Below are 24032 nucleotides of genomic sequence, written 5' to 3' on the forward strand. Positions count from 1 at the left end.
CTCCTTCTCCTTCTCCTTCTTCTTCTTCTTCTTCTTCTTCTTCTTCTTCTTCTTCTTCTTCTTCTTCTTCTTCTTCTTCTTTCTTTTTTCCTTCTTCTTGACTTTTTGTTTTATTCTATTTTTACAACCTACAAGTTCTTCATGTTCTTGCTTCTGGTTTATGCTTTTATGGGATTCCTGAGGGTGGAAATGAGTGGGTCTCTTATGTCTGTATCTGTTCCTTATGCTTTTTCATGGGCTGTTTTCCTTCGGTTTGTTTGCTATGTTCTATTCTGATGTGTTATTTTTGTTTTGTTTTATTTTATTATTATTTCTTAGAAACCTGTTAGCTCCTAAGGAGAAAAAGGAGGGGTGGTAGGGAGACATTGGGAAGAGTTGAGAAGTGAAAACCCTTCTAAGGATATATTATATGAAAATATACTTCAATGAAAAGATTCTCAATGATTAAGCTGAAGACTACATAGAGATAAATGAAATTGTTATTGCAAAGAAAAGTATAATGCACAAAAGAAATGGAAATTTGTGTTCTTGACGGGGTGATGGTCTTTGTAGGCTGCTTAGCTGAAATCGCACTTTGGTAAAAGTTGATTCACAATCTTGCATATTCTGCTTTGAACATCCCTTGTTTGATAGAAAGATACCCTTTTACTAAATCCAGGGAAACCAAAAGTATATGAAAAGTCTATAGTTCCAATTCACGTATCACAAAGATACATGCTGATATGGTAACAGGCACTGGTATTTTATTCCCAGCTTTGTTTTTTCTGCTTTTTCATAAACTTCTCTTTTTCAGCAGACTATGCCCAGTGCAGGAGCTTCAGTCCCTGAGGTATGTATGAAAAATGTTGTGACTATTACAAGTGAAAGTCATGATCATCTTAGATTGACGTAAGATGTACTTCAATGATTCCAAATCATACATGACATTAAAATTTAAAATATATACAGCAATCTTAATTGTATTGTCAAAATTTTGATATTGAAAGTAAACTTCTTTGTAGTTTCACTTCTTTGTATTTTCACTAATGGAATAGTTTTGAGTAATTTTTCACTTATAATTGTGTAAAAATTAAGAATAACCAAAATTATGTTTCACAAAATGTATAGAGAAAAATCAATTATTTTGCAGAGTATGGCTGCTATGCATTTTATTCTCATTAACAATGTATATGAAATATATATGAAATGACATCCACAGAGACAGGATAGTGGGGAGACGGAATGGGATATGGAACAGTCTGAGGGTGGATTGGGGAATGGGGGAATAAAGTATGGAACGTAATAAATACAAAAAAATGGGAAAAATCGAAAAATAAAATGGTACATCTTTATTTAAAAAATTACCAAATGCTGTGCCAACAAAAAAGTTTATTATTTGTAAACAAACGGCATTTACTTTGATTAAATAAATCAGCCCCTCTCCCCACCTGACCTCTAAATTCCTTGGGGCCTCCAGCCTCTTGAGGGTTAGGTGCATCATCAGAATGGACACAGATCCAGCAGTCCTCTACTCTATTGTGTTGGGGACATCATGTTAAGTGGGGCCAGCCATTGGTCTCCAGTCTGCTCCATCTTCATCCCTGCATATTTTGTAGGCAGGACACTTTTTGGTTTAAAACGTTTGTGAGTTGGCTGCTGTCCCCTCCTTCTAGTGGAAGTTCTGCCTTGCTACAGGAGGTTGCCACATCAGTCTCTATATCCCCCTCTAGTTGCAATTCTAAGAGAATTCTCTGTTTATCTCTTTATCTCATGTTTTAATTAGGTTATTTTGATTTGTTGATGTCTAATTTCTTGAGTTCTTTGTATATTCCTGATACAACTTTGTTGGATGTATGGTTGGTGGAAATCTTTTACGATTCTGTAGGCTTCTGTTTTGTCATATTGATCGTATCCTTAGCTTTGAAAAATCTTTTTAGTTTCATGAAATGCTACTTATTATTTATTAATCATAGTTACTGAGTTAATAGTTTTTTTTATAATAAAGTTGTCTCCTATATGAATGATTTCAAGGTTACTTCCCACTTTTCTTTTCTACTAGATTTAAAGTCTTGTTTCTTATTGAGGTCTTGCATTTAAGTTTTCTGCACAGTAGATATGGGTCTTCTTCCATTCTTCTACCTTAAAACAATCAATAGAACCAGGACTATTAGTTAAAGATACTTTCATTATTTTATTGTATGGTTTTGGTTTCTTTGTCAAATATTAAGTGTTCATATGTGTGTGGGTTTATTGCTGTTTTTTTATTCTATTCCATTGATCAATCTGTCTGTTTCTATACTAATACTACAAGGGTTTTTAATCACTATTACTCTGGAGTACAACTTGAAGTCAGGGATGATGATACCTTCAGAAGTTCTTTTATTGTACAGGATTGTTTTAGCTAACCTGGGCTTTTTGTTTATTCTATATGAAGTGGAGAATTGCTATTTCAATGTCTGTAAAGAATTGTGTTGGAATTTTAATGGGAATTGCATTGAATATGTAGATGATCATTTTTAGTATGTTAATTCTACTGATCTATGAGCTTGGGAGATGTTTACATCTTCTGATATATTCCTCAATTTCTTTTTTTCAGAGACTGACATTCCTGTCATATAAGTCTTTTATTTGCTTGGTTAGAGATCCAGAAAGATGTGTAATAATATTTGTGGCTATTATAAAGAATGTTGTTTCCATAATTTCTTTCTAAGCCCATATATTGTTTGTGTAAATGAGGGCAGTGATTTTTCTAAGTTGATTTTTCTATCTAGCTACTTTGCTGAAGGTATTTCTCAGTTGTAGGAGTTATCTGATAGAATTTTTGGGGTGATGTCTGTATACTACAATATATCTGTGAATAGTGATAATTTGACTTCTCCCTTTCAATATTTGTTCATTTATCTTCTCTAGTTGTTCTAACTAGAATTTCAAGTACTATGTTGAATAGATTTGTAGAGAGTGGGCAACCTTGTCTTGTCCCTGAGATTGCTTTAAGTTTCTCCCTAATTAATTTAATGTTGGGTGGCTGTATATTGCTTTTATTACGCTTAAGTATGCACCTTGTATCCTTGATCTCCCCAAAACTTTTAATATGAAGTGGTTTTGGATTTTATAAAAGGATTCTTCAGTATATAATGGGATGATTATGTGATGTTATTTTTCTTTCTGTTTGTTTCCAGAGTGGATTAGCTTGATAGTTTTTCATATATTGAACCACCTCTGCATCCTTGGAAAAAAGATTACTTGTTCATGTGGGTTGATTTTTTTTTTTTAATGTGATCTTGGTTCAGTTTGTGAGTATTTTATTGAGGATTTTTTGCTTCAATGTTGACAAGGGAAATTGGTCTGAAGTTCTCTTTCTTTGAGAAAAAGACTTTGTGTGATTTAGGTATTGGCATGACTGTAGCCTCATAGAATGAGCTTGACAGAGTTCCTTGTTTCTATCTTGTGAGATAGTTTGAGGAGTATTGGTATTAGCTATTTTTTGAAAGTCTGGTAGAACACTGTGTTAAAACCATCTGGGCTTAGGATTTTCTATTGGGGGTTTGTTTTGTTTGGTTTGGTTGGTTGGTTTTGGTTTTGGTTGGGAGACATTTAATGGCTGCTTCTATCTCAGAAAAGCAATTATTCGAAGTTAGGAGGACATAGTAAGCAATGAAAGTAAGAAAGTTTTTCTTCACATCACACTTCACTGCAGTGTACAGCCTCAGCAACAGATATGTATTGAGCTTAGTGAAGTCATGTCATAAGGGCTGCACTCAGTTGTCCAAGTTCCAGCTATTATTGAATTGCTATTTTATACCAGTATCAGTGAGTCCATTCTTTATGTTTATCCTGGCATAAATCTCCCCACATTTAAGGTGAAATAAATATTGATTTTCAATGGAAAATAACTTGTAGAATAATAAGCAAAAAGGCATAGGTGTGGCTCTAAAACCATACATATGCCTTTGTCCAGAGTTACTTTTATTTAAATAATGTTTATGTTAGTGAGAAAAGGGGGCTGGGAAGACATTTAGGTGTTTAACAGCATTTGTTCATCTTGCCGAGGCTCAGGTTTCATTTCCCCTGTCCACATGGCAGCTCACAATTGACTGTATCAGTAGTTCCAGGGAATCTTCACACTATTTTCTGACATCCTTGCATGACCTCCCCACGTGTACAAGCAGTACACGTCATATGTGCAGGCAAATGACTCATACACATAAAAATAAATAAATCTAAAAGTAAGTTCTTAAATCAGAATATAGATATCATTAGACTCTATGTCATTCATTTAAATTTGGGCTTAGCATTTATACACAAATTTAATTAAGAATTCTAGTCACCAACTAAGTTTTAATATAGCTTCTAGTATTCCCAATATGTTTAGAGGAGTTGGATTTTTGGAATTAAATTTGGCCAGTAAAATACTCAAATTACAGAGTAGGTCTCTACCAACAACAGGTACAGCTATGTAACTGTTACTATATTTTTATCTGGAAACTATTAAATTTGATAGCCCTGAAGTATTAAAAGGACTCTTTAAGTACCATAAACAAGAAAATGACATGGTGGATTAATTTCTCAGCTTTTCTGCGTGATTTCTGTGGCCTAGCTCTAGTCTCAGAAAGGATGGTAATCTCACAGATACCACTAGTGTAGTGGCTGAGAAGGCAAGTTCTGGGACCCAAGTGATGGCTGCAGTTAATGGCAGAGCACCTTTTCTTGTGGCTTTGTATGAAGCCAAGTTCTCTCTGGTTGTGGGTTTCTCATGCTGAGATTGTAAAGAAAGGAGAAACTCCTGTGCTGGGGGTAATCATCACTCACTGCTTGTAGTTGTCAAGTAATCGATAGCAGCAGGCTTAAGCATTGTCACGAACATCTCTTTTTAGAGAGCAGTTTTCACCAATGTACAAACACTCCACCTCTTAGAATCAGCATGGTACAGAAAAAGCTTGTTTGTAGAGCAAGTATTTAAAGTGAGGTGTTTTTCTTCTTTTTTCTTTTTTCTTTTCATTTGTTCTGTCTTTCTGTTTTATGTGAATGGTGCCTGGCTTTTCCATTCTGTTTATTATGATGATTATTCTCCTGGAATTCAAATACAATGCATTCCCCTGTTAAGATCTGTTGCGTGACTCATGAAGCCTGAGAATCAAAAAACATTGAATTTTGTGTTTAAAATGTCTGCAGAGCAAACGCAAGTGGTTGGTATTTGAAAACGCCCAAACATCAATAACTGCTTTTTTTTTTTTTTTTTTTTTTTTTTTTTTTTTTGTGGATATATGTTCTATATTCTTGTGGTCTTTTAGAGTAGTTCTTTTCAATGTTTGAATACTTTCTCTTGACTAAAGGGATAATTTTCCAGTCATTTTTACCTAGGATAATTTATCTGGCAGAAGGGAATTTTGTCTAAAATTGTGGTTTAGAGCTCCAAATGCTGAAACATGAAACTGCAGGTTAAAAGGCACACCCAGCTCACTATTATTCTCAAAAGATTTTTCTGTGTGAAGTTGGGGGAACAAAGATGGGAAGCTCTCCATGAAACAAAATAGTTTTAACATTAGCAATTTGCTTTTTAATACCATAATGGTAAGATGAATGCACTCTTCGACTGGCAGTGAAGCTCTCCGGCCAGCCTTTTATAAGGATGTCAGTGTTGCCCCTCCTTGGTCCTCATAGGACAGAAAGTAATGGTTATGGGTTATCTAAGTGGATATCAGAAACTGTATCTAACTACTCTATTTGTTAACTTAGACTTTGTACATAAAGTACCATAAATATCTCAGAGAACTTCTAGACAGGTTGGAAACAGATATGAAACAAATAAGTATAATAATAAGTAAACACTAGGGGCAGGGGAAATAGATTATTAGTTTCTTCTGACATTTTACTTAGACTCTTGATTATTTATCCAAACTCAGCCAACTAACACATTTTCTCAAAGTAAGAAATACCCTTGTTTTCTTGACATATGTGTTTCTAAGTGAATGTTTACTATTTTGTATTAGGCAAATTATACACAATAAACCTTTTTTTCATAGTCCAGGCTATGAGAGGCAAATATTCTAACCTGGTGTCATCACCTCCCTCTCTACTAAAGATTTTAGAAATTGCTTTATAGATTTTGATGGTTTTTTTTTTGTCATTTTAGATTTTAAAGATAAAATCTCATCAGCTTAAAATTCAATTTCGAGTTTTCAGTGATTTTTTAAATCACAGAGTGAGTTCCAGGACAGCCAGAGCTACACAGAGAAACCCTGTCTTGAAAAAACAAAAACAAAAACAAAAACAAAAACAAAAGACAAAAACATAAAAAAAAGAAGAGGAAAGAGGAGCTCTATCTATCTATCTATCTATCTATCTATCTATCTATCTATCTATTGTGTGTATATGCACACACACACACACACACACACACGTGTGTGTGTGTATACATTTAGTTTTTCACCTGTTTATTTCATTATGGGAACAAAGGAATTCTAAGGAGTGAAAATTAAATTTCTCAATGCATAAGATCTCTAATATACATAGTAGCTTCAAAATTCATTTTAGTTAGAAATTATTTTCAATGCGGAATGCATTTATAAATACTAATGATAGTACTAATTGAAATCTTTCAATAGTACTCTTTCTATTTTATTGCTTACATAACAATAAGTTGTAATAGTCCTTACAGATGTTGAACATTGGCTGCTTCTGGATCACTAAATTTTTATTTCATCCATACTGTTTCTTTTTATTGGATATTTTATTTATTTACATTTCAAATGTTATTCCTTTTCCAGATTTCCCCCTCAGAACCCCCCTATTCCATTCTTCCTTCTCCTGGTTCTATCAGGTTGTGCCACCACCCACCCACCTACTCGTGCCTCCCTGCCCTTGCATTCCCTAGACTGGCGCATCGAGCCTTCACAGGACCAAGGAAGGGCCTCTTCTCCAATGAATGCCCAACAAGGTCATCCTCTGCTCTATATGCGGCTGGAGCCATGGGTTCCTCCATGTGTACTCCTTCATAGGTGGTTTAGACCCCGGGATCTCTGGTTGGTTGATATTGTTCTTTCTATGGGGTTGCACACCCCTTCAGCTCCTTCAGTCCTTTCTCTAACTCCTCCATTGGGAATTCCATGATCATTTCAAAGGTTGGCTGCAAGTATATATAATCACATTCCAGATTAGCTAATTGGACCTTAGTTTATAATCTTAGAGGTATTTTAAAAGACTGCCTCTAACAACCATTCCTGTCTTTTAAATTTAACTTAATTTATAGAATACATACTAATATTATATTTTTTATTACAGGAAAGACAGTCAACAGCTAAAAAGGAAAAGAGCAGCTCCCAGCAGCCAAATAAAGCGACAGACAAGAACAAAATGCAAAGAGCTAACTCAGTTACTATGGATGGACAAGGTTTGCAGGTAATGGTTTCATAAGTCCGAATTATAGTAGCATTCATATTTGTTACTTTCACACTCTGAGGAGCGCATATGTTCAGTTATCAACACATTCTCTCATCGTTTATATTATTTTAGTAGACTTCTTCAGAAAAATCATTATTAATTTATCAAAATGTCAGTCTTATACTTGATTGACAGAATGACATTCTGGATAGATTAATGATTTGTAACTTTAAAATAAAATTGGCAAAAAAATAATGTGAATCTGAAAGTTAAAACTAATTTTTAACTTTATTGTTTACACATATGCTATTTACATCTATTATCTGCCTTTATGCAGTTATAATCACATATATAAACACAGAAATATACATGCATATGTTCACTCACATATAAGCACAAAACTTGTATGGGACTAATTCTGAGAAGTTAATTTAATTGTGAATACATACCTTTAGGAAAAAAAAATGCTGTATGTGGGAATAAATTTTTTAAAATAACAAAACGAGGTATTTAATGTAATATATCAATATTTTTACATTTTACATTGAACTCAAATATCATACATAATTATAGTTTAGACAAAAAGAAGTGGCTGAAATTTTTTATAAACCTATGAATTATCACTTTGACTTCTCACATAAAACATATTCTTTCCATCTACATTATAAAATGTTTTATAAAATAAATATATTTAGTTAATTTGCTGATGTTATAAAAATGAGTATTTGTCAAAGTAAACATCAGTTTAATGTAAAGAAATATTTGATTACATCATTTCTAATGTTTTCAGTTTTATGGTTCTTTGAATTGAATTTTCTTATTAATGGATTTAAAATTTCAGGCTTTGCATCAATTGTTCAGCACATATATTACTGTAGAACACAGTTACATACAAAACTTGGGATTCTAATAAATATTAATTTTAATCATATTTAATTAATGATTTTATCTTAATAATTATTAACTTATTTGTAATACTATGTATCACATACTTCATATCCCATAATCAGTAGCGTAGCTGAGTAAACAGAATATGTCTAATAATTGTTTAATTAGAATTCTGAAAAGTTCACTGAAACTTAAATAATAATTGCTTACCAATTGATAATGAGGTAATTATTGTAAATAATTAAATATACTACAAATAGAAAATATTTCCTGAGTAATTAAACTTAAATTCAAAGAGAAATTTCAAAAAATAGTATTATAGTCATATACACACATATATATAGACATATGTATATGTCTATATATATGTTTATATATATAAAATTGAATCATAAAATAATATATCTCAGTGTTATTTTTGGAAATCATATCTGTGTATTTAATAATCTCATAAATAATTCATCTCAAATTTGAAATCTAGCTACAATTGTGATAGCAAAATATTTACTGTGTGTTCTCATCCATTTTTCCAAGACACTCAACTCTGAAACTTAATATAAAATTATAAACACTGAAGAGTTTATATTGTTAGTAATTCTGGGTTACTGCCTAAAAGCACAGTTTGTAAATTTAAGCACATTTAACACATGCTTAGGTGCATAATACTTACAACAAAAACGGAAACTTGGAACATTTGCAAATGATTCAGATAATACAAGCATTCTGACACTATTTTACATATATTTGGCATAGTTTGCGTTGGTGTAATAATTCTGTCAACAAGAACTCAGTGTCATTATACATAATATCACAATATTTAAGACTATTGTTTTGATGGTCAGAATTTAGACAATAGCCCTTATACATTAGTCAGGACAAACCCACAGTCTGACTAAGAAATGCCCTGGATAGACTATGCGTTTTACTCCTACAATATCTTGTCCCTTTTTCCACAAATCTAAATATGTACGTAAGGTTAGAATTTGTAAGTACTGTGCTCACTCATGCCTCATTGTGTTGTTTGTAGGTCTGAGACAAAAGAACTTATTCACTAGAATAATAATATCTGGGTTCTCTATTTCCCAAGCTTTAAATAGTCAAATCTGTTGTTTCCCAGTTTAAAGCAAGAACTAAATTTGCATACAGAGTATCATAAAGGTTTTATAGTTGTGTAGTAACATGTTTTATTTTAATATTTATTTGAGAAGAAGCTGAAGTATTTATCCCTCTATGGATGTGGATAGATATGTTAAATCCACATGGCCAAAAATAATAACTTTATAAAAATACTGGTGCATGAAATTATCAGCTAAAAGTGTTAGGTGGGAAATGAAGATATAAATTCAGACAAAACAGTATTAAATAAATAGAGGTGTCATTGTCAAGGATTTTGGGTTTAATTGTGTATTATTCTGTACCTAGTTGTGTTTCATCTGGGATGTGAGACCTCACATAGTTTTGATCAGAATGAAAAATGGGGAAAAATCCATTAACAACTATTTGATTCCAAATAGAAAATATTTTATGGTTGCTTATCACTTTTCAAATAGTAAAATCATTGTTTCTTGAATTAATATAAAAAATATATACCTAGAAATTAATTATCTGTGATCTTTATAAAATATATGTCTTGGAAAAGCATTGAGTTGCAGCCCAGTTTGCATATAACTCACTGACAGAAGAGGTCTACACTGCTATAAGAAGATTAATCATAGTTAGGCACATTCATCTTCTTCCTTTCCAACTAACCAGTGTAATGATCAGGATTATTATTTCTAATTAGAGGAAGTAATAGATCATGCATAACCCTAGGATGAATCTCATTAATTAACGCAAGTCCTAGGGGACTTCAAATAGCAGTGGTTTGGCACTCTGTCTTTGTCATTGCTCACACCATAGGTTTACACTTCAAACATAATATCAAATGTAATGGAAATGTCATTTTTTAACTTACGGGAACGCTAATGATAATAAGGAATATCCTGTGTGTGAATAAGGAAATAAAAATAATCAGATAAATTTATTATGAGATATTTACCTTCATCCTTACTATTATGTAAATTTTCTTAGTAAAAACATCACCAGATAATGAAAAAAATACAGTTTGTATTCGAATATATGACAAAGTGGAGCTTAATTCTTAGTATCTTAATTCAAACTGCTGTTTTTTCACACAATTTATTTATCCTCATGTCTTTCTGACTTTATGATTTGTAATAATCATGAGTGAATTAAAAATAAACACATGCACTATGACAACTCTTTAGTATGTATGCAAGTCAGTTGATTTCTTTAGTCAGTGTATATAATGGCTTAATCTCATTGACTCTTTTTAAATCAGTTTTTTATAGTCATTCTAACCCCTGTTTTTATGCTGAGTTATTGGTTTACAGTTTTAAAAGCTACAACCTTTCAGCAGGGTGGTAGTGGCACATGTCTTTAATCTCTGCACTTGGGATGCAGAGACAGACAGATCTCAGAGTTTGACACCAGCCTAGACTACAGAGTGAGTTTCAGGAGAATCAGTGCTACACACACACACACACACACACACACACACACACACACACACACACACACCAAATAAAACAAAACAACCACATCAATAACAACCACAAAAACAAGCAAACTACCAACAACTTAAAACAACCAACTACAACTTTTCGACTGAGCTTACCTCTATACAAATATTGTGTTAGGTGCTAAATAACCACAATACACATAGCTGAGTAAGGCCAATATCAGGACCAAAATTTGGAGGTACATATGATTAAGGAAGATAGGCCAGAAGGACATATATGAATAACTAATTCAAATTGGAGATATCATTATCTATTTGGGTTTATGAGATATAGACAACTCTAAGTACTCTCAAGATTATGCCTCCTAAGCTTTAGGAACAATAAGAACCTTATTCCTAGAGTGAAAATCAACACAGAAAATTATAGAGTACTGTAGAGAAGTAAATTGTAATAGATGATTGTCCTGGAAAGCTTCCATGAACACTTTGATTTTTGATGTGAGTGTAATAAAGAAACACCTTGGAAAAAGTTTACATAGAAAAATATTGTCACTTAGTATATTTTAAAAGGCTTACTCTTGTTTAAATTAGTTCATTAGAGAATTGGTTAAACATTACACAACTACCATAACTAAAGGTTATAGCATCAAAGGCTTACCAAAGAGTTTTGTAGGTAGAGAAATGTTTTGAGAATAGAATACAAATGCAAAACGATAAATACATGGATAGTTTGTGTGAAACTGTTGGATCTGAAATGGCAAAAAAAAAATTACCATCTGTAATTCATGAGAAATAATGAATTAATTTGATGTAAAACAGATCCTGGTGGTACTAAGAATGATTAAATAAGATGAAATTACTGAAGGCATGAGCCTTCCTAGGGGGTGTGAACTGAACCCACAACTAGTTTAACTCCAGAGTCACACTCTAAATTTACTCTACTAGACTTACAATGATGAAATTTATGCAGCCTGCAGAAGAACACAGTATTAACAGTCCCTTTCTATTAATAATTCTTCACTACTTTGAGAAACTGTAGGGTGTCTCAGAGACATTTCAAGAACAAGGGTTGGGTAATGGGAGACTGAGAGACTATCCCAAGATGGTTTTCATCTCTATTACATACTGTTCTATTCTACAGTTTTCTCATATGCCATATGAATATGTACCTTCGTGTGTGCATCGTTTTAGGCTAGAAGGATTATTTATTGATGGTTATTTCTTTTACTTTTTCATCTCAATAAAGTGTACCAAATACATAGCAGTGCATATGTTTTTTTGATATACTTTTTTTACTTCATTTCAAAATGTCTTTACAATGAAACTTTGTAACTCTAATTGGGCTTAAGACTCACTTAACTTGAAGGAAGTTATTTCTGGTACTGAAAAACTAGGCAACTACACATTGATTGACCTTGAAGAAGAGCCCCCAATCACCAACTTACTAAACCAGCATAATTTCTAATAATAATCTGATCACTGTCCAGCATAATTTCTAGTAATAATCTGATCAGTGATCACATGCAGATATGTGTAGTCCTCACAACTTACCCAGCAGAGACAAACTTCTTTTGCAATAGCCAGTGCAGAAAAACACATCCTATAAAAAGCTAGAGTCATGATTCCAATCCTGATGATGGATATATTTACAAAACACTCCCACACCTCAGGTTCATAGAACTTTGCTGAAGAAGGGTTGAAAGTTTTGAAAAGGAAGATGATCAGGGGGTTGCTGTAAGACTGTGTTGCTCCCTAATATCAAAAACTACACCCATAAACTCTCGCCAACATGTCAGCATAAATATGAGCTGAATAACGACGACAACAACAGGTATGACAAAGTGGATGGCAGAAAGCTTACAAAGCCTCAACTCTACACAAAGAACTTCGGGCAGCTAAAGAGTACAGACAGTGGAAGAAATAGCCTTCTGTAGGGAAGAGCACACCATTTGGCTATCCAATACAAATGGTCAGCCCTGAAAATATACATGTGTGAAACATTCAACAGACTGAGTAGGTTATATTTAGGAATAAATATGTATAAACGTATATGACTATGTTTATAATAGCAGTTAATAAAAAGAAGCTATGAATTTGAAAGAGAGGCACATGATGTCTTTAAAGGAATAAAGGGGAAGGGGGAAATTATGTAATTATAACTCAAAAAAGTTCTTGAAAAATGTTATATTTAGAAATAAGAAACTAAATGTAATTATAACATCAATGCATTTCTGTTAGGTAGCCTTTGGGTCTTCTTATTTTACCAATTTTCTTAGCAATATTCTTTAGGTAAAGCCTTCCTGGCTGAGGATGATTTAGGTAGCAGATGTCTTGGCTGGTGATTGGAAAGCCCATGGTTGGAGTCACAGCTCTACATAAAATGTTCCTAATGGAATACTTTCTTAATCACAAAAAATCAGGACCTGATAAAGAAGGATAAGAAGTCCATTCATCCTCTCATAGTGATAATGAGACCAGATCTCATCTCAAGTAAAGAAAAGAGGCAAGGGAGGGAGGCCATGAGGGAGAGAGGAAGGATGGGAGGAGAAAGGGGGAAGAAAGAAGACAAGGATTATTTTATTAACTTCTAAGTTGGATGACTGGACTGAATCAAGAAAATATATTCTGCATAGGTGATACTAAAAGAAAGCAATAAAGTATAACTTTGGCAATAATATTTTAGATGGTTTGGGATAAAAGCTCTTTTTTATCATCCTTGAAATATTTTGGGGTGAATATGAAATTAATTTTTAGGCATCAAGTCACTTAAAATTTTTCAAAAATATAATTGTGAGATATTTCCATAAAACTTCATTCATATATGTCAGTCATTTACAAGTTGTAGAAACTAAGTGTTTATGTTCACCGCATCCGTACATATGATTTACATTACAATACAAATCCATTGCGTTGGACAGAATTCTGTGAGGAGAGGAAATTAATTTCACAACACTGATTTCTAGAAATCAGGATGAAGAATTTGAATGATTACGTAGTTGAGGCAACATATCTATTGAAACTTTCATATTCCTTTATCTGAGACAACTTATGAAGCAGAAGACTGACATTGAATATGTCCATAATCTTAATAGACAAATGACATAATATAAGATAAAATAGAGTATCTTTCACAGTTTTGCCACTGATTTTTTTTTTAATTGCTTCTTCTGAAGGAGTATGTGTATTAGTATGTTTGACAAACAATGAAGTATTTCACTCTGGCTGATTCCATAGGTATCCCGTTCTAAATCCCCAGGAGTCTTATTTTTTCTTCCCCATCTACTACATGTAGGCTATACAGCATGTCAAAGAATGAAAAACAAGGGTGTAACAGCCAAGATTAATGCTAGCCTTTTTGTCTCACTTAAGCAGAGTGGCGAGAAAAAAAAAAAAAAAAAAAAAAAGCAGAGTGGCGAGGTAGGATATAGGGACAACTCCACATTTTCATCAGTAGTAGTGTCAGTGTGTGGTATCTTCAAAGCCACCTTGAGATCCTCTTAATTTACATGATCCATGCTGGATAGGAAGGACAGGGATAGACACTCTTCTTCACTTAGAGAGCACATGACCCAGCCATTCTGTATTTTGGGTCAGGGTTCTTTGATAACAAAATGCCCCAGGACAGTGTTGGCTTACACTTGAGACATTTTTCTGTATCATAGAGATGGAGGGAGAGATGCCCAAGAACATGGGAAGATGAACTTGTTGATTATGAGCTCCCTTCTTTGGGTTTGGAGGCAGCAACCATCTTACTGTGTGCTCACAGGTCTTCCCTGTGTGTTGGAATGAGGAAGAAATCATAGCAACTACCAATATACTTCAACAGATGAGATATCAGCATGCTTTTCTACTTAATATTTATTCCTTTACCTGCTAAGACATTGAAAACTCAATACCTTAACACCCATCTATATTTGTACACATATACACATAAATATGTATGTTCTACAAGCATCAAAAGTCACTGAGATGAAAATATGATAGGAAAGATATCTAAACTCTATTGTCTTTCTTTCTTTCTTTCTTTCTTTCTTTCTTTCTTTCTTTCTTTCTTTCTTTCTTTCTTTCTTTCTTTCTTTCTTTTTCTTTTTTCGTTTTAGACCAAAAGCATTCCAACTTGTCAAACTTGACAAAGACTAGACAGCACGGCAGGTCTTTTTGGCTCTCAAATCTAAGATTTCTGTCTGCTTAGCATCCACATTTACTCAAGCAGCTAGACCTTCTTTTTATAGAAACAAAGGTTAACACAGTTTTAAAGCTTTTTCTCTGAGCATAGAAAAATATGCCAGATTTGCCTGGAATAAAATTTCTGCTCTGACAAACATTATGTGTTCCCTTCACACCTGAGCCCCATAGCTACTGCTTTGTCTCTGACAGCACAGAATCTAGAGAAAACATGGATTAACTGGGCTAGTTAGGCATTATCAAAGGAACACAGAGTCACAGTGACTGATCAAACACATACACACACACACACACACACACATATATATATATATATATATATATATATATTCACAATAGTAGGAAATTTGGAATCTATTTTTAATATTTGTTAGAATTTAGATTGATGTCATTAAATATTTCAATACCTACCTCAGAAAATGATTTTTAAAGGTTGTATTTTAAATAGTAATTAAACACATAAGAAGTGAAGAAAGAAAAAATGATCATTATTGTAAGTATTTAAATTTTTATAATTTTTTCAAATCCTTATTTATGAGCTGGAGAGGGCCTCTTCAGGGCCTTCAATCATTCTCCAACTCCTCTGTAAGAGACACTGACAACAGATGTTAACTGTCAACTAACTACAGACACTGAGATATTTAGTCTCAAATGTATGGTAGGGACGTGTTTGAAGAAGACCTGTAACACTGTGAACAAGATATATAGCACACACATTTACATAGATAGAGACATATACACATATAAGTATACAAAGATATGTACATGTACACACACATTCACACATATATGCTGATACCTACTTATGTAGAAATATGCATACATACATATGCACACGTACACATACTTATTTTGAGATTCTTATGTCTGAAACCAATAAATAACAATTTACATTAAACTTAAAATGAGTAATATGAAAAATAAAATAGTATGTACATCTGTCATCATATTTATTTCACATAGAATAAATTTAGAAATTTCAATTTTGCTATACGAGTAATGTAAAGGAATTTGTATGCTAATTATAAGATAAAGGTGTTTTTGATGTTTCCTCATTTTCGATTTTGATAAGCCATCAGTACAAAGGTTATAGTGAAGTGTTCACTTTATTAACATCAGCTGAGCAACTTTGCTACAGGAAGGAACAGGAAGGAACTATGGACCCTACTGCTCTCCTGCCCTTCATCAGTTAGAGGAGAGCTAGGATAGAAGAACCATTATTTTCTATATTCAGAAAAGTAAAACAAAACCAGATACAATTACTAACTTGAGAATTAGTTTTGCTACAGTAGGAAAAATGAAGACTATCTCATTCATCGTTATCATTTAGTCAGTGTGAAGATTTTAACTTTTCTTCCTTGCACAAACTCATTAGAAAGATGCCATTTCAGTTAAGATTTGGAGGAAAGAATATTTAAACTGATATCATTAAAACAGACAGCAAGAAAGGGCACGCTGTAATGAAATGATTGCTTTCAATTTTCATATTAAATATTTAAGGATCGTCTCTATGGGAGAAATAACACCACATAAAGATTAACTTGAATCTGCTTCCCATCTTTGCATTTAACCGGTCCTATTCTTTTTGCTAAAATAGTTTTAATTTGTGTTCTAAACTCTATTTTAGCAAATCAATATTCTTTGAATAATGATGTTCTTACCCAGTATACATTTACTGATTGAATATCAAACAGATACAAGATTTCTTTGCTACCCTACATAAAACAGTAATCTCATGTTATCAGTGCACCAGCACTCTACCTGTATTGATTTTCTTCCTATCCCATTTCTCTAGAGTCCAAATATGTCTATGTGCTTGTGGAGGGAGTGTGTACTTATTACTAATTTACAATTCCACCAGTAAGGCATTTTGTCTTCTTGATCTACCTCGAAATGGATAGTGATGAAGGTAGTCCACACAGTCAGAGGTCAATTTAATCAGGGAACGCAGTGTGACCAATAGTCAGTAAACTTCTGCTTAGACTCTGTTTATAAAAGAAGAAAAAAGAAATTCTGAGGCAAGACAGAGTGAATTGGAACAGTAGGTCTGAGAGTGGCCCACAAAAGATGGATTTCACAAAGCACATGCAATCAGCTCTGTAAGGGAAACTGCAAAAAAGAAGTTTCGCCGGGCGGTGATGGCACACACTTTAAATCCCAGCGCTTGGGAGGCAGAGGCAGGCAGATTTCTGAGTTCGAGTCCAGCCTGGTCTATAAAGTGAGTTCCAGGACAGNCAGGGCTACACAGAAAAACCCTGTCTCAAAAAAAAGAATTAAAAGAAAGTAGAAAATAATAATTAAAAAAAGAATTTTCTTTATATGTGACATGTTTCTTTGTTTCCCTGAAACTGATTTATTGTTACTATTTTACAGTATGTTCCAAAACTGTATTTTTTACTTTCTTTTTGTTGTTGTTGTCTCCTTTTCTTTTTTCATGTTAGTATTTGCTATTCTTTTCCTGGTGACCACAGATACACTATTTATTTATTTATTTATTTATTTATTTGCTTATTTATTTACTTATTTATTTATTTTTGTTTTTTCGAGACAGGGTTTCTCTGTATAGCCCTGTCCTGGAATTCACTTTGTAGACCAGGCTGGCCTCGAACTCAGAAATCTGCCTCCCTCTGCCTCCCCAGTGCTGGGATTAAAGGCATGGGCCACTACACCTAGCCACAGATCCACTTTAAAGAAAGGCTCACTTGTGAATGATGAGTGTTAGCTGGTGTCCTCTACATATGCCCCATCCTAATAATTTCTCTCTATTTCCTTCTAGATCACTCCTGTTCCTGGCACACATCCGCTTCTAGTTTTTGTCAACCCTAAAAGTGGTGGGAAGCAAGGAGAACGGTATGCTTTGAAAAGTCATGTCCTTTTCCTATATCAAAAAGTGAATAGCTAAACTATGTTCATGATATAAGCAACAATACTCAACCTAGCTACCACATATGTGTACAAACTGAGTGGAATCTCTTCCCTTTAAATTTGAAAGTTTCATATAATGATAATCATTGTAACTATCATGGTTTATGGATCTGCATTTTTTCTACCCTACCCATAACAGTTAACCTTTAACTAGAGAGTGATATATGACACAGCTTCATAAACAATGTTAAGTGGATATTGGCTTTCTAAGTGACCAACAGGTTTGTCCTAGGTGAATGATAGCCATTACCAAGGAACAGAATTTATGTGTAACATATAGTCAAAATATATTAAGATAATTTTCTGCCTACATTTCATTTCATGATACTGTGATTCTTGGTGTAACACAGAATATCTAATGTGAGTCAAGAATCACAATGTTTATTCCAGTTGATAATTCAAAATTTCACTTTTGTAATAAATTAATGATTAAGGCATATTATGAAAATACATAAATATTAAAAGGAAACCAATGGGAAGTGTGTCCTAGCACAGACTAGAGTCATGAACTCAGCTACACCTGCTTTAGTGTTGCTGGGAAGTAGTTCTTGATCTCATGGGTACAAAGGGGACAAAGCAAACATTGTAACTGTAGATAAAGATACATTGTTTACAACTAATTAGAAAACTTTTCAAAAAATCATGGAGTTTTGAAAGTTAACTTTTCTGCTGTCATTTAATTTGTGAATTATTTTAATTGAACTAATCTTGGATTTTCTTTCAATAAAATATTATATACTTCTACTCTTTACAGTATATACTTATGTTGTATTCTGGCAAACTAACAAAGTAACTGAAAACTTTAAGTTTCTACCACATGTTCTCAGAGAGATCAGTTGCCTTGCTCATGGAAATAGAAATTAAATAATAATGGTAAATTACTTTTTTCAACAAGTTCAATATGTTACATGTACGTTTGTAGTTGGATCCATCTCATCATCAGCCACCAAACCCAGACACTATTGCACATGCCAGCAAGATTTTGCTGAAGGCACCCTGATATAGTGGTCTCTTGTGAGGCTACGGCAGTGCCTGGCAAACACAGAAGTGGATGCTCACAGTCAGCTATTGGATGGAACACAGAGGCCCCAGTGGAGGAGCTAGAGAAAGTACCCAAGGAACTGAAGGGGTCCGCAACCCTATAAATGGAACAACAATGTGAACTAACCAGCACACCCAGATCCCGTGTCTCTAGTTGCATATGTAGCAGAAGATGGCCTATTCGGCCATCATTGGGAAGAGAGGCCCCTTGGTCTTACAAACTTTATATGCCAGGGCCAAGAAGTGGGAGTGGGTGGGTAGGGGAGCAGGGAGTGGGGAGGGTATAGGGAACTTTCGGGATAACATTTGAAATGTAAATAAAGAAAATATCTAATAAAAATTTTAAAAAGTGTAAAAAAAGAATAAAAAAAGAAATAATGAAAGCATGAAAATGGTAAATATTAATAGCTTGTCTTGTATTTTAATGCATTTTTTTAATGTATAATCAAGTGAAAATATCTATCTTCTCAAATGTTCTCATTTCTGTGTGGTGAAAACTGAAAATTCTGCATTTTTGTTCTAGCTCATTTAAGAGTAAATTATCTCTTGCTACTTAACCAGGACATTTTGCTTCTATGTAATTCTTGCCTATTTGTCAATTTTCCCACACCTCTATAATTATTACATCACTTGATAACTTACAGTGTGCTTACTTTTGAGATCATCTTGTTTAGATTCCACAAATGTGATCTTGAACTGTACCTATCTATTTCTACATAGCTCATTGCACTTAATGCAATGATCTCTAGGTCTATTCATGGGGTTACAACATAACAGGCTTCTGTGATGTTCACGTCTAAATGTTTCTCACAGAGAATCTTTACCACATGGGCTTTACCTGCCCATTAGTAGGGAGACATGTTGGTTGTTTCCAGTTCTTTGCTTTTGTAAGCCATAGTGCCATGAGGTGCATTTGCTTCTTTCACAGATTATTTTAATAACTCAGATACATATACATGAATCGATCAAACAGTATTTCAGTCTTATTGGAAGATGTTTCTGCTCTTTTCCATAAAAAACTAAGAAAACCAAAAACATATAATCTAAATCTAAAGCATGTGAGGATCCAATTTCTCCACATCCTCATCAGTCTTTACTCATTTTAATAATACATGTTCTTACTGAGATTATATGATACCTCATTGTGGCTTTCTCTTGCTGTTTTTAAGGGTTTGCCATAATGATAGTTCTAGTTGTTGTTTTGTTTTCTTTTGTTTTTCATATATCCAACCAATCATTAGTAAGTTTTCTTTTGAGAATGTCTGTTTAGGTATGTTTTTTATTTTAATCAGAATTTTCCAATTTTTAATTTCTCATTAGTGCTGATACAAAGCTCCTTACAAGCTGCATATTTTGCAAGTATTTTCTCCTGTTCTATGCATTAACTGTTTTCCTTAATGTGGAAAATATTATCCGCATAATCATGTTAATAAATGCAAAAGATTTAACACTCTTAATGATAAGATGCTGAAGAAATTTAATATAGAAGAAATGAACCTGTGCATAGCATACTGTAATCTGTGAAAAACTCATTAAGGGTATTGTAAGAAGTGTGGGAAAGCTGACAGCATACTCTCCAAGGTCTAAACTAAGACACGGATGTCTACACATCACTACTGGGTGTAGTTCTAGAAATCTATACAGAACAATCATGCAAGAGTAAAGAACAGGGCATCCCCATTATTAAAAGAATTTTCATCATATCATAGACAACCAGAGAAAGCAACCAAAAATATGAGTATTTATAAACAGTCTCAGTGAAAAGGAAGAGTACAGGGCAACACAAAATATTGGTAATGTTGCTACATGCCCTTAGAAAGTTATGTTAAACATAAATCAAGAAAGCAAGCCCAACTCGCTGTTGTGATGCAAGCCTATGTTCCTGTGTTCCTCATTTAATAGCATGAGGTTAGCCCCAGCTGCACAGTGTGAGATTTTTTTTTTAAGTTAATCTAGGCTTTGTAGTGGTTGACCTTCTCAACAACCAACAATTTGTCATAGCTACAGAAGTTTTAAAAAGTTATTAAAGCATTTTAAATCCCAAAAGCAAAATTTCTATGATGAAATTTGTAAAAAAAACCTTGATTAAAGCTCGATAGACAACATAAAACATAGAATGGCTTCTCATATTTACTTGTTGGGACAATCAAAGGTTGCACAATGTATAAATCATCTAATTGTATCTATAGACTAAATGTCATCCTGATGAAAAAAATACCAAGGATATTCTTAATAGAATAGGAAAATTCCTAAAATTTGCATTATCTCATATCAAGAAAATAAGAGAGATAAAGACTCAAATACAACAAAATATCTAAGGACAAAGCCCAGAAGAATTATACAATCTGTATTTGCCTGAACATACATTAAAAAATTGAACAGAATAGACAGTTTAGAAGTAAATTTCTTCCTGCAGAGCCAGCGCTTTGAGCATAGGGCAAGGATGTGCATTGCAGAACAGACCGCCTTTCTTCCTCTAAGCTATCACGAGAAAATTCAGCATGCAAACGCAGAAGACTCAAGCCTGCTTCTTCACTCTCACCAGTTATAACCTAAAAGAAGATCAAAGTCTCAACCACAAAATATGAAATTGCTAAAGGACAATGTTTCAATATGTTAACATTAGTAAAGGACTTTGGACAAGACCCCCCAGACACAGAAAATGAAAGCAAATAAATGAACATCTTAAAGACAAAACGTGAAATGTCAGCTGATCTAGCTGACTACAAGAGGTCCTTTCGCCCACCCCTTTACCACTGCAAGGTCATTCCTTCTGAGGCTCTGCTCACAGGCAAGAGGAAAATGTTGACCAAGGAGAACTGGTCTTTAGTCAAGAATACAGAGTAGCTAACTAAGCAACTCTGTTAGACACTCCAAACAAGTTCTCACAGTAATTAAATTTATTTTATTAAATAAATATTAAATGACAAAGCGAAATGAATAGAAACAAGTATGTGGATAAGCATGACTATGTTTCATTAAACACATGTGTAAATTTTCCAAAGAATACACAATTTGTCAAAAAAAAAAAAAGATGTGTTGAAAGAGATCTGGTCAGAATATGAACAGTTTTCTGTGAATGGTTTCTTTCACAATAGGATTCCATACAAACATTTACTCGTTTTTATTGTTGTTGTTTTACATTTTCAACTTTGATATGTTGAATAAATTGCGAAATGGCACAGGATTATATATGCACACAAAGTTTCCTGTAACAACCATTGGTGCCTCTATTGGGCAAATCCAAATTCCACCAGAACTGTTTACCACTAGGCTAAATGACATGGCATTTAATGATGGGGGTGGGGTCATGTCAACACACATTTTGCAAAACCACATAAAGAATGTTAACATAGGAAGGTTTAAAATATAGTTGCTATGAAAGTTCCAAGAAGGGAATATATGTAAAAAATGTGATCTCAAAAAAAAAAAAAAAAAAAAAAAAAAGCACTCGTGTATTGGGTGTGACATAAATAGACATTCTACAGAGGAATGAAGTAGAAAGTGGATTCGTGAAAGGTCGTGCTGTCAGCCAGGAGAATCTCACTAAGGATGTAGTCTAAGAAGAAAGTTCAGAGATGGGCTGTAGGTTCACAGTGAAGATGGTTGCCTTTCTATTTACGGGATGAAAAGTGACAGAGAATGACTCTAAAATCTTTCTTTAGATTCTTTATAATAAACTAAGGTAAAGAGAAGGGAGGGTTTATAGATTTAGGGCAAAGGATTATTTCTTTAAGAAAGTAAAATATTTAAAATTGACCCATTGAAACAATTTAGCAGTTTTGTTAGCTGAAAGTATTCATATACAAATGTCTACTTTCTTTACTTAAACAAATGTACACCACAATACATATAATCCTACTTCACATATGTTATAATTCTTATCTTTGTTAGTTATGCCCAATAACAATATTGATATCTGTGGACAGGAGCGTATACTCATAGCTATCTAGTAAGAAAAAAATATTTAAGAATTTTATACTGAAATACATTTAAATACTTATTTAAATTATAATTTCTTAAATAAGGTTTATGGAAGACTGGCAGTTGCTGCATTATTGCCATGTAAGCATTATTTCTGACTTCCAAACTGTATTATCTTTACAATGTCTGTCTCCTCTCTTTAAAGGGCCACTAGTTCTTTGACCAGTTGTAAATATGATGTTAGTAAGGATGAATTTATAAAGTATCTTTAAGTATAAGACTGTATACTTGTGATACTGAGGTATGTAATTTTTGGAATTGTTATTGATTTTTACTAAATTCTCTGCAATTCCTGTTTATCCCATTTATAGAATTTACAGAAAATTCCAGTATCTCCTAAATCCTCGTCAGGTTTACAGTCTTTCTGGAAATGGACCAATGCCAGGGTAAGTAAGCATGAGGATCACTTCACTATCATTGACAGCTTAATAGTTACTAATCCAGTCACAAGTGTGCTGTGTCCAGGAAAGCTATGTAACTCCTGCAGAGATCAGCATGTGAAAAACAATGACAGATATATGAGGGGCAGATGTTCTTCAAAACAGCTAGCAACCCACTTCAGGTTGTTGTTTGTTCTAAATATTCTAAGCACTACTGCACTACATACACACTCACACACACACACACATTCATACATTAACACACCCACAAACTCACACACACACACATTCTCACATAAATTCCCTAACACACATACATAAAACCCTCAAACATTCATACACACACAAAAACTCACATAAACATATTCTCTGACCCATACAGTTTTACACACACACTCACACACATATTGACACACAAAGTCACACATTCAGACTCACTCACATATTCACACATACACACACACAGCAGAACAAGAAGGAAAAGCAACTAAGTCTTGTTAGAAGAACTGCTGTCATTTACTTGTTTTATATTAAGTATAGATTTGTTGCAAACTGAAAAAAGAAACTAATTAACAAAGACTAGAAATCATAATATAATTTTCTCATTTATTATCAGCAGAATCCAATGAACACCACTCTCTTATAACCTAGTTTGTTATTAATAGGTAAGGCATAGGGGAATAAAATTATATTTTCAACATGAAACATGTACTTTTGATTTCATAAATATAGACTGAACTAAATTATCA

The 24032-nt window shown here is 33.4% G+C and overlaps 1 protein-coding gene across 6 annotated transcripts in view; it reads left to right on the plus strand.

Annotated features, from left to right (window-relative positions):
• Dgkb (diacylglycerol kinase beta) overlaps positions 1 to 24032 on the plus strand; it is a 667872-nt gene that overhangs the window by 263263 nt on the left and 380577 nt on the right. For 3 of the 6 annotated variants that reach the window (XM_021201522.2, XM_029540833.1, XM_021201521.2), the window contains 4 exons: positions 797 to 829; positions 7261 to 7377; positions 17730 to 17803; positions 23215 to 23289. In XM_021201522.2, the coding sequence (XP_021057181.1) occupies positions 797 to 829; positions 7261 to 7377; positions 17730 to 17803; positions 23215 to 23289 (299 nt within the window). Of the gene's footprint in view, positions 1 to 793; positions 830 to 7260; positions 7378 to 17729; positions 17804 to 23214; positions 23290 to 24032 lie in introns of all 6 variants that reach the window. The other 3 variants (XM_029540832.1, XM_021201517.2, XM_021201520.2) reach the window with 1 other exon arrangement.

This window comes from Mus pahari, chromosome 7 (assembly GCF_900095145.1).
Source record: "Mus pahari chromosome 7, PAHARI_EIJ_v1.1, whole genome shotgun sequence".
Classification (NCBI taxonomy): domain Eukaryota; kingdom Metazoa; phylum Chordata; class Mammalia; order Rodentia; family Muridae; genus Mus; species Mus pahari.